Here is a 12402-nt window from a genome sequence, read left to right as displayed (position 1 = left end):
TTGGGGTTATCGACATCTCAACACAATTTAACTGTAATGCCTCATACACACGACCGAGAATCTTGTCGTAAAAGAAATGTCGTTTTCCTCGACAAGGTTCTTGTCAAGCTTGACGAGATTCTTGTCAAGCTCTCCTTGCATACACACTGTCGAGACAAAATATTGTTGTTCTCAAACGCGGTGACGTACAACGACACTATAAAGGGGAAGTTCGATTTCACTGGCGCCACCCTTGGGCTGCTTTTGCTAATCTCGTGTTACCGCGTGTTAGTAAAAGTTTGGTGAGAGACGATTTGCGCTTTTCATTCTGTTACAGCGTGACTAATGTGCCATCTCCATTACGAACTTTTACCGAAGGTGCGCTCCCGTCTCATATTTTATTCTGAGCATGCGCAGGTTTATAAGCATACACAGGAACGTGTTTCTCGTCGTAAACCAGGCCGACGAGAACGACGACGAAAAAATTGAGAGCATGTTCTCATTTTTTTTTGTCGAGATCCACAATAGTTTTCTTGATGGTTTTTGCCGAGGAAAACGGTCGTGTGTACGAGGCTTAAAGCGGGGGTTCACCCTAAAAACGATTTTCTAACATTACATCCAGCTCACTCTCTACATTCACAGTATGCCGTTTGTTTTTTTGCTGTACATACCTCGTACAGCTATTTTCTTCCCCAGCTTCCGGGTAGGGCCTCCCGCGGGAGTGGGCGTTCCTATCCAGCAGGTGATTGACGTGATAACAAAAACGACCTCCCCCCATCGCATAAGGAGCGTCACGAGTTGCCGAAAGAAGCCGAACGTCGGTGCACAGGCGCCATATAGCGCCGACTCGCCGTTCGGCTGCTTTCGGCAACTTGTGACGCTCCTTATGCGACGGGGTGAGGTCGTTTTTGTCATCACATCAATCACCTGCTGGATAGGAACGCCCACTCCCGCGGGAGTCCCGACCCAGAAGTCGGGGAAGAAAATAGCTGTACGAGGTATGTACAGAAAAAAACAAAAAAAACAAACAGCATACTGTGAATGTAGAGAGTGAGCTGGATGTAATGTTAGAAAATCATTTTTAGGGTGAACCCCCGCTTTAAGTTATGGAGATTACACTTTCAATGGTTAGATTGGAGAGACAGAACTTATGTTGATTCACAATGTTATGTAGTTGCTGTGTAATAATCATATTTATATATTTTATTAATTGGGACAAGTTACATCCTTACAAATTAAAAACTGAAAACTTCAAACCAAGTTAATAAATGTTGGACAAATTATAACTAAGAAGAAAGCAGTAAAAAATAATTAATTAAGAACCAAGCAACAGTCAACTTACCCTCACATCCTGCAATATACACATCTACATCAATCCTTTGGAATTCATTATAAATCTAAAACATAGGAGAGATTTCCATGAAATAAAGATTATAAAAAAAAAGCAGAACACTCACAACTGAATGCATTAGCACTAACATAATAGTATACTGTATGTGCAGTATATGTAACAAATATTATTCATTGTTTGTGATTCATATGACTCAGTAACAATGAATATTTAAAAAAGAGATAAAAGTACACCAACCACAGGATGGAACTGTGGGTGTCTTATAGTAGTGCAGTGCCACGTCCTGCATATTTTGAAAGAATTAATGTTGGGGAGGAACAAGAATGGATTTCATAGGCACTAATCATTGACATAAATTGTGTTTTATTGATGCAATCCCGCAGGGGTTATTGGATCAACATTACAGTAGATACATTTATAAAAGACATTAAAAACAAAGAAAAAATTATCACAAAAAATTGTAATAATCAACAAAGGATCAAATTAAACCAATACTGGTCCGAGAGAGACATCAAAGAAGTATGATGACTAGCATATGTAGTGGTAGATTTCAAACAAGCTCTACATGTTTTGCGGATAACCGCTTCTTCAAGAGCTATTGGTATTTCATCCAGGGTACTGGATAGGGTTTTGTATAAAAACCTGTGGGGATTAGTATATCGAAGGATATTAATTAAGGTAGATAAGATGCAGTTTTTGTCGGTAGGTCCTGGTGGTAAGGCAGCTGAAGGTACATCCAGTGAAGAGCCAATGAAGGAGTGAACACGTTGGCCAGTTACTTTAATAGGTAAGGATGGTGAAATCACCAAATTACATATTCATGTAAGAGGGATAATTGTCCCATAGGATTTAGATATTACTTCTAAAATACGTAAGGGCCAGGGGACACCTTATAGGCTGCAATATACAGTAGGTAGTATCAGCAGGACCGTTGAAGAGCCGACAGCACCATTAGTGTTGAAAGATATGCCTTACCACCAGGACCTACCGACAGAAACTGCATCTTCCAGGGCCGTGGACTCCGGCTCTGCTATTGACTGGAGTCGCGTGACGTCACTCCAGTACATGTGCACTGGAGCCGACGGTCATGGCACAAGCACTATAGAAACGATATGTCTGCCAAGTGGTGTTGGTCCTGGAACTATGGAGGCACCATTAAAGGGAAGGTCAATTAGCCACAGCTCAAGGAACCCCCAGCAACCTCTGGAGGAAGCCTAGGGTTTTACAGAACCCTGGTTCAGAATTGCTGACATAAAGGGGTTGAATTACTAAAGGCAAATAGGCTGTGCACTTTATCGCAGCAGTTTTTTATATATACATAAATATATTTTCTTTATAAAAAAAAAGGAGGGTTGCCATCCGGGTCCCTGGGGACCTCTGTGCCCTTTAATAAAAAATAAAAATAAATATTTATAAAAAAAATTATAAAAAATAAATAAAAAAAATTGGGGTTGCCATACGGGCCCCTTACAGGTGTACTGCCTGTACCCCCCTGATGACGGCCCTGGGTTTATGAGATTTGAAAATTACTGTATTCTGTTTTATGAAAAGTTTACACAGCGTCTCAACATTTTTGGAATTTGGGTTGTATTGCCACCAGATGGAGCTAGAGCACTCCAAACCCATTCACATTTATTTACATATATACAATCCTTTAACTTTGTATGTAGTTTATCTATTGTTAGTAACTACATACAAAGGTAATGGATTTATATATATGCATATACAATAGATACAAGTTAACCACTTAAGCCCCGGACCATATTGCTGGTCAAAGACCAGAGCACTTTTTGCGATTCGCCACTGCGTCGCTTTAACTAACAATTGCGCGGATGTGCGACGTGCCCCCCAAACAAAATTGGCGTCCTTTTTTTCCCACAAATAGAGCTTTCTTTTGGTGGTATTTGATCACCTCTTCGGTTTTTCGTTTTTGCGCTATAAACAAAAATAGAGCGACAATTTTTAAAAAATATGATTTTTTTTTACTTTTTACCATAATAAATATCCCCCAAAAATATATATAAAAAAAATATATTTTCCTCAGTTTAGGCCAATACGTATTTTTACATATTTTTCGTAAAAAAAAAAAAAGCAATAAGCGTTTGACTGGTTTGCGCAAAAGTTATAGCGTTTACAAAATAGGGGGTAGTTTTATGGCATTTTTATTAATATTTTTTTTTCACTAGTAATGGCGGCGACCAGCGATTTTTTTTCGGCACTGCGACATTATGGCGGACACTTCGGACACTTTTGACACATTTTTGGGACCATTGGCATTTTTATAGCGATCAGTGCTATAAAAATGCATTGATTACTATAAAAATGACACTGGCAGGGAAGGGGTTAACATTAGGGGGCGGGGAAGGGGTTAAGTATGTTCCCTGGGTGTGTTCTAATTATAGGGGGTCGCCTCACTAGGGGAAATGACTGATCGCTGTTCATACATTGTATGAACAGACGGTCAGGCATTTCTCCCCTGACAGGACCGGGAGCTGTGTGTTTACACACACACAGCTCCCAGTTCTAGCTCTGTAACGAGCGAACGCAGGTGCCCGGTGGTGATCGCGCCCGCCGGGCACGCGCGCGGGAGTCAAGAGCGAGCGCGTCCCTATTGGCTGCTGGGAGAGATGACGTAGATCTACGTGATCTCGCCCAGCAGAGCCGACCTGCCGCCGTAAAACTGCGGCGGCTGGTCGGCAAGCAGTTAAAGTAGTTCTGCAGCTGAGAACAGAGTGAATGTAATCACTTATAAAAAAAAGGGGAAAAAGGTATTTATGATGGTTTTTTTTATATCTATACAAAAATGTTTTGCCTTTCATTTCTATTTTAAACTGAATAGGTTGTTTTACAAGGTGATTGTTTACAATCACTTTAACTGCTGAAGAGAAACATTAGGTTGACTGCCCTGCCAAAAAGGACTGTGCTATGTGGCAGAATGTTGTAAATATCTGAACTAGATGGACAGAAAAACAGAAACAGATCCCATATGTGTATCTCATCGGTAAATAGCGGTTTCCCCAGAGTCCCTTCTTAATTGCTAACCCATGTAAAAAAAAAGAAACAGTAATGATAATTATTTGCCGCAGGCCAAATTTACAGGTTGGCTTATAGGACAGGAAAGCAGCCTATAACATATTAGGTACAATTCATTTTCACCAGTGTATTACTTTATGGTTTTACATTACAGCTTTGAATATACAGTATTAAACAAACTTACTTACCCCCTTTAAAGTATCCACTGCTACCACATCAAGGAAGATTACTTGTCCAAAATCAAAAATGAGGCTGTGTATGGTGACCACCGGGACGGACACACTGACAGGGTGTTCTGTATTCCAATCTATTTGCAGCTTTATGTTGTTGGTCTCTTTGTTTTCTGCTTCTTCCAAGTCATCATCAGTCTCTGAATATTCATCAGTAGATGACTCTTTGTCAATCCCATTCTGGAATAAAGTATCATAACACATACAGTATACATTATATGCATGCAGTCACTGGGTGCATTTATTTCATTAAAAAGAAAAAATGTAATTTTTTTTCAATTTACATTAGTTAAAAGGTAACATGTAAGGTACCTCATTTGCTGAAACTTTCTCTTTCTTGAGAAGCTTATTAATCTTATGTTGAGCCTTTGTTCTTTTGGTAAAAACTCTAACAGCATCAAACCCAACCTATGGAAAATATTTGTGTAAGTTAAACTCTTAACACACTGTGAGAAGGTAAGAAATGAACACTCTCTGTGCTTATAAAAAATACTTACAATAGATTTAACTCCATCTTTCAGGACATCAATATTTCCATAGAAAATAGCACTGGAAAAGCGGACAATTTTTATCCCTTCTGGCTCTTCAACCTATAAATTACCAAGAAGAAACATAGGTTAGCCAGCAACAATTTAAAAATTACATTAAAAACACTTTCAGCTAAACTTTAATAGTTATTTGAAAATATTTCTAGCTGTAATAAACTTTGATTTAATAGATGCTTAGGAGCAGAACTACACATGCAGTTATAGAAAGGTTCTGTATCAGTTGGCTGCGTTTGACAGTAAATGCTGTGCTGTGCACAATTCGTATCACATTTTTCCTATTTTCTTTGTATTCCAAATGCTTTTAAACAATACAGTTAATTTGTTGGGTGACTAGCCTTATAAGTATTATTACTACTAGATAAATAGAAAGTTTCTTTATGACAAAGGAGGCACCATCCTACTCTTAACAGGACAAACACACAACATAATATACAACCTCAATACCAAAAAAAGAAAAAATGGGGCACTGTGTAAAATCTACATAAAAACAGAATGTAATGATTTGCAAACCCATATTATATTCATAATAGAAAACATATATCAAAAACAATATCAAATGTTTAACCACCTCAATACCGGGCCTATTCTGGCACTTCTCTCCTTCATAAAATCATAATTTTGCTAGAAAATGACTCAGAACCCCCAAACATTATATATATTTTTTTAGCCGACACCCTAGGGAATAAAGTGGCGGTCATTGCAGCTTTTTATCTTACACGGTATTTGCGCAATCATTTTTCATTAATTAAAAAATAACAAAACAGTACAGTTAGCTTAATTTTTGTGTATAATGTGAAAAATGATGTTACGCCGAGTAAACCGATACCTAACTTGTCACGCTTTAAAATTGCGCACACTCGTGGAATGGCGCCAAACTTCAGTAGTTAAAAATCTCCATAGGCGACGCTTTCATATTTTTTTTTACAGTTTACCAGTTTAGAGTTACAGAGGAGGTCTAGGGCTGGAATTGTTGCACGCACTCTAACGCACGCGGCAATACCTCACATGTGTGGTTTGAACAGCGTTTACATATGTGGGCAGGACTTAAGTGTGTGTTTGCTTCTGAGCGTGAGCTACCGGAGACAGGGGCGTTTTAATATTTTTTTATTAATTTTTTTACTTAATTCTTTTTTTTTACACTTTTATTTTTTCTTATCACTTTTATTCCTATTACAAGGAATGTAAACATCCCTTGTAATAGGAATCATTGTGACAGGTCCTCTTTATGGAGAGATGCGGGGTCAATAAGACCCCGCATCTCTCCTCCAGGCTTGAAAGCATGAGATCAAGAAAAAAATTCACCGATCTCATGCCGACAGCCACGATTGAGGCTTTGTTTACTTCCGGGTACCCGGGCATGACGTCATAACTAGCAGGAACCATCTGGTCACTGGAAATCTCTATCCTCGTCATCTGGCGCCAGCCGATTCGTTCTCCAGGGCCCCGATGGCACGGGAGAGCCCAGAGAAGCACCAGATGGCGGCGGGGAGGGAGGGACGTCCCCTCCCGTCACCTATAAGAACAATCAAGCGGCGGAACTGCCGCTACGATCATTCCTATGGTGCGCAGAATCGCCGGCTGGAAATAAGGATATCTGAATGATGCCTGTAGCTGCAGGCATCATTCAGATATCCCCAACTAAGTACCAGGACGTCATATGACAGCGTGCGGTATTGAGGTGGTTAAACTGAGAAAGGTTACAATTTTAAGAAAAAATAAGGTTATTTTGAAATGAATGGCAGCATTGCATCTCAAAAGAATGTTGGGGCAGGACAACAAAAAGCTGGCAAAGTACAAACCCAATTCCAAAAAATCTGGGACAGGGCTATGTTACCATGGTGTGGCATCACCTCTTCTATTAACAACGTCTTGGAACTGAGGAGACCAGTTGCTGTAGTTCTGGAAGAGGAATGTTGTCCCATTCTGTTTTGAGCATATGCTACTCTAAAACCTGGATATATCCTTCAGCATTGATGGGACCTTTCCAGGTGTGTAAGTTGCCCATCCAATACACATCAACGCACTTCCATACCATCAGAGATGCAGACTTTTGAACTGAGAGCTGATAAGCTGGAAGGTCCCTCTCCTCTTTAGTTCAGAGGATGCGGGACCCATGGATGCCAAAAAGAATGTCAAATTTCGATTTGTCTGACCACAGAACAGTTTTCCACTTTGCAACAGACCATTTAAAATGCGCTTTGGCCAAGTTTAAATATGGATTCTTCTTTGCATGATAGAACTTTATTTACATTTCTGGATGGCACAGCGAACTGTGTTCAGTGACGGTGATTTTTTTTAATTTCTGAGTCCATGCAGTAATGTCCATCTCAGGATCATGCCTGTTTTATTGCAGTCCCATCTGAGGGCCTCAAGATCATATGCATTGCGTTTCTGGCGTTGTCCTCTTGTTGAGGAACATTATTCTGAAATTTCTCACTCTGACTCTTTAGAAATGCTCTTTTTATACCCAATCATGTTACTGACCTGTGGCCAGTTTCAAAATGACCTTATTTTTTTCTTAAAATTGTAAATTTTCTCAGTTTAAACATTTGATGTATTTTCTACTTTCTACTGTGAATAGATTATGGGTTTAAGAGATTTGCAAATCATTGCATTCTGTTTTTATGTAGATTTTACACAGCGTCCTAACTGTTTTTGAATTGGGATTGTAGTATATAGATCACTAGTTTTCATCTATAAAGCCTGCCTTGTTTTCAAAGTGTAACTCCAGTGTATCCTTTTTTTTTAGTTTTGCTTAGAGCAAGGAAAGCGTTGGGTATTAAAGCAGAACTCCACCCAAAAGGGGAAGATCCGCTTTAAGCACTCCTCCCCCTCTCTAGCCACATTTGGCATTTTTTGGGGGGGGAGAAAGCGGGTACCTAATTTTGAAAGGTACCCGCTCCCACCTCCGCTCAGATCGCCTAGGCATTCCAAGCAGAAGTTCTCCTCTCCCCCTCCCTCCCTGCAGTCTTCTGGGTCACGACAGAGGTTCCAGAAGACTGCAGGACCATTTAGCAGGCGCAGCGCGACTCGTGCACATCCAGCTGTGAAGCCGCAAGCTGTCACAGCAGGGTGCTCACAGCTGAAATGCCAACGCCGGGGAGAGGAGAGGAAGAGGAGCAAAGGTTTCGGGTGATCATATCGCTGGATCTGATCGAGTGTGTGTTTATTAAAAATGTCAGCAGCTACATTTTTTTGTAGCTGCTGACTTTTAATTAACACAAAAACGACTGGAGCTCCTCTTTAACTGATGTGTGTCCTCAATGTTACCAAGACTAAAAGTGAGGGGGATTTCAATTTTTTTTTACAGTTGTCACCAAGAAATAGACACAATTTCCCTGTTTTGCGGTGACTGTCAAGGCACTGTTCCCTTAATATTTTGGAGAGATTTCCTCTTACTTCCAGTCTCTGTTTTAGAACAGGAATTGAGTGGAGATCTTCCATCGCATCGACAGCAATAAAAAGGTTTTGATTCTTCCACACTATTCAAAGGTAGAAAAAAAGGATTGCTTGGCATTCCAAGAGATCTAGTGAGGCCCCATACACACCATAGAATCTATCCGCAGATAAATCCCATCAAATGGGTTTCTGCGGATAGATCCTATGGTGTGTACACGCCAACGGATATTTATCCGCAGATAAATCTCCCCTGGGATGGATTTCCAGCAGATGGATATTTGCTGACATGCACAACAAATCCATCTGCTGGAATCCATTCCAACGGATGGATCCGCTCGTCTGTACAGACTTACCGGATCCATCCGTCTAAAGGGATTCCCCGCACGCGTCGTAATGATTTGACGCATGCGTGGAATTCCTTATATGACAGCGTCGCGCCCGTCGCCGCGTCATAATAGCGGCGACGGCGCGACACGTCATCGGCAGAGGATTTCAGCGCGGATTTCAATGCGATGGTGTGTACACGCCATCGCATAGAAATCCTCTGAAATCCTCGAGAGGATTTATCCGCGGATACGGTCCGCTGGACCGTATCTGCGGATAAATCCTCTCGTGTGTATGGGGCCTGAGGTGTAGATGCGTTTTAATTCCAGAACTGTTAATTGTTACATTTTCTAGTGCTATTTCATACATACATTTTTGTATTTTTCAATATCTTTGTAGATATCTGTACCAGAGATATTTCCAAGAGAACTGTATGATGGACTGAAAAATAAATAAATGAAAGTACAGTTGACACATATTCTCTATATTCTCTAATATATTAGCTCAGTATAATGAACAGTTAATAAAGCATAATACCACTGATTATAAAACATATTTAATATTAAAATATTCTCCTTCGCGTAATAACTTAAGTCAGATACAAATAATAATTTAACAGAGTGCGCTAGTCCCATTAGTATGACCTGCCAAATAAGCCAATATAGGCACACCGCACACCGACAGCTCAGTGTGTGAACATGGAAGGCAATGGCTTCATTCTCAGTTTCTCCTTGACTACGCCACTAATGTGTTTCGCCCCCACTCCGGGGCATAATGCTAAGTGGGTGTAGTCAAGGAGGAGCTAGTGCTGAGGCCATTTCCATCCACCAATACATGCTGAGCTGTTGGTGTGCGGCATCGTTGCTCTCTTGATGAAGCATTCCTGGATGCCTGCACTCCCTTTTCTTAGTGGGGCACTGGATCGGTAATTTAAAACACACAATCGGAATTTCGGACAACAAAACCGTGGATTTTTTTTGACGGATGTTGGCTCACACTTGTCTTGCATACACACAGTCGCACAAATGTTGCTCGGAAATGCCAATCGCCATGAACGAGGTGACACACGGTCGGAATATCCGACCAAAAGCTCACATCGAACATTTGTGATGGTGTGTACGTGGCATTAAAGTGGTGCTACAAGTAGGTTTTACTTGCCAAATAAGCTAGATGTTGTTTTTTCTGCTTAGCAATCTAACAGGGGAGAATAGGAATTTATTAATATTACGTTGAATGCAGTAATCAACACTGCCCCCCACCAGTCAGAATCCATCCCACTATTAGGTGTACCAAAATGCTGTTTTAGAGCTGCAAAGACTTGGAACACCAAATTACATCACACATAAATGTATTCTTAGCACTCTGTAGTATCACTGCAGGTGTAAAAGCTATGGTCTGGATTAATAAAAGGAGCAAGAAGTCAGATCCAGAGTTTTTGTAATTCTAACCAGCATTTTAAGGGGGCTTTAAGGATTACAAAGCAGCCATTCCCCAAACGTTGTGCTACATTTTGGTTCAAAAACAGGTCATGTTTTAAGTCTCTATACCAGAATTAAAATGCAATATATTTGTTGGAAGAAAAATTGCTTTTTTTATAACATATGTTTTTGCTTTGTGAAAGTGTCCCTTTAACTCCAGTATTGGTTGTCCTGGCTGTGAAATATTCAATAATGGTGGTTCTAGAAGCAAAATATCATACTTACTACTGGACACGAAGGAATATGGTAAACAGTCCAAAGATGATACCAACCAATAATCCTAAATCAATGTCCAAGAGCAGAGATGAAAAACATGTGAAGAGCCAGATAGCCTGAAATGAAACACGTATATAAGTTTCGTAAACTAACATTCAGTGCATAAAAGGCCTTTTAATGATTTTATCAAGTACACACTGCTGTATAAAAAAGACACCAGGCTTCATATACACCATTAAAGTGCGTATATTTAGCTGCTAAGACCTCCACCACAACTATTTATTGTGTTTTGAGTGGCTTGACAAAGGTGTTTGGCAGGACAATATTCTGTAATATTGTTCATAGTTATATAACTGAACTGTGCAGAGGGCACACAAGTACGTGTGCATGTTGACTGACTAAGTGCCAGCGATACCATAGAGAGGAGAAAACCCTCTTTGCTGGTTCTTAGAGAACAGGGAACTTAACCACTTAAGGACCCCCTACAGACTATATATGTCGGCAAAATGGCACGGCTGGGCACAGGCACATACAGGTATGTCGCCTTTAAGAGCCCAGCGGACCCCATCGCCGCCTGTGTCCTGCGAACGGTCACAAGAGCTGAAGAACGGGGAGAGGTGTGTGTAAACACACCTTCCCCGTTCTTCACTGATCATCTTAGCGCCACCTACTGGTTAACCACTTCATTGGTATTGTCATTTTCACAGTAATCAGTGCATTTTTATAGCACTTTTTGCTGTGAAAATGACAATGGTCCCAAAAATGTGTTCAAAGTGTCCGATGTGTCCGCTATAATGTCACAGTCACGAAAGAAAAAGAAAAAAAAAATCGCTTATCGCCGCCATTACTAGTAAAAAAAAAAATTATTAATAAACATGCCATAAAACTATCCCCTATTTTGTAAATGCTATAATATTTGCGCAAACCAATCAATAAATGCTTATTGTGATTTCTATTGCTTATTACGTATCAGCCTAAACTGAGGAAAACATTTTTTTTTATATATTTTTGGGGGATATTTATTATAGCAAAAAGTAAAAAATATTGAATTTTTTTCAAAATTGTCGCTCTATTTTTGTTTATAGCGCAAAAAATAAAAAACGACAGCAAAAGTCTGATGGAGCATACACACGGTCGGAATTTTCGATGAAAAGCTCACATCAGACTTTTGCTGTCGGAATTTCTGATCGTGTGTACGGGGCATTACAGGGCACATCTGATGTAATATATAACATATTGTGCCATTTAGTTATGTACAGTAATATATTGCATTATATTTTGCCTGTGGAATTACAAATTATCTGTAAATAAATTATGACATTACCCTTCAGAATCCAGCGATATCACTGTAAAGGAGTACTCTAGTATGATAAACTGATAGACATCTACATTGAATAATTTGAACTTTTTTTTAAAATAAAAATGCTTGAGAAAAGGATAATATTAGCATTAATGCTTACTGTGTCCCATTTGCTTTGTCTCCACAAGCGAGGAACATCCACCACCTGGCAGAACATCCCCTTCAGGTTGGATATAACTATGGCAGCCAAAACAGACTATAAAGAAAACATGCATTTTACAATATTTTAGGAAATGATTTTAACAAAAACATTACCTAGCACAAAATGTATTGGGGGAACTGTTTTTCTGACGTGTGTTCATAATCAGTCTCATAGGGCGTCTTTGGCTGCATACTTCTGAGCAGCATTGATGAAAGGTGACTTAACCTGGAAGTAACTGTATATGAGCTTATGCATGCTTCAGTTGCCTTTAAGGAGGTATGAGCTCCCTCGAGTCTTTCTGCCTTCATCTATCTCATCAGAATGCATGTGCATCCACAATGG

The 12402-nt window shown here is 39.9% G+C and overlaps 1 protein-coding gene across 2 annotated transcripts in view; it reads right to left on the bottom strand.

Annotated features, from left to right (window-relative positions):
- Positions 1–12402, bottom strand: part of LOC120931776 (pendrin-like) — a 103276-nt gene that overhangs the window by 8620 nt on the left and 82254 nt on the right. For both annotated transcript variants that reach the window (XM_040343538.1, XM_040343537.1), the window contains exons 12-18: positions 12019–12114; positions 10568–10674; positions 9236–9305; positions 5091–5183; positions 4906–5001; positions 4552–4773; positions 1322–1376 (exon numbers count right to left, since the gene is read on the bottom strand). In XM_040343538.1, coding sequence (XP_040199472.1) covers positions 1322–1376; positions 4552–4773; positions 4906–5001; positions 5091–5183; positions 9236–9305; positions 10568–10674; positions 12019–12114 — 739 coding nt within the window. The remainder of the gene's footprint in view (positions 1–1321; positions 1377–4551; positions 4774–4905; positions 5002–5090; positions 5184–9235; positions 9306–10567; positions 10675–12018; positions 12115–12402) is intronic.

The sequence above is a fragment of the Rana temporaria genome, chromosome 3 (genome assembly GCF_905171775.1).
Source record: "Rana temporaria chromosome 3, aRanTem1.1, whole genome shotgun sequence".
In the NCBI taxonomy this organism is placed as follows: Eukaryota; Metazoa; Chordata; class Amphibia; order Anura; family Ranidae; genus Rana; species Rana temporaria.
This window is presented reverse-complemented; position numbering and strand designations above follow the sequence as displayed.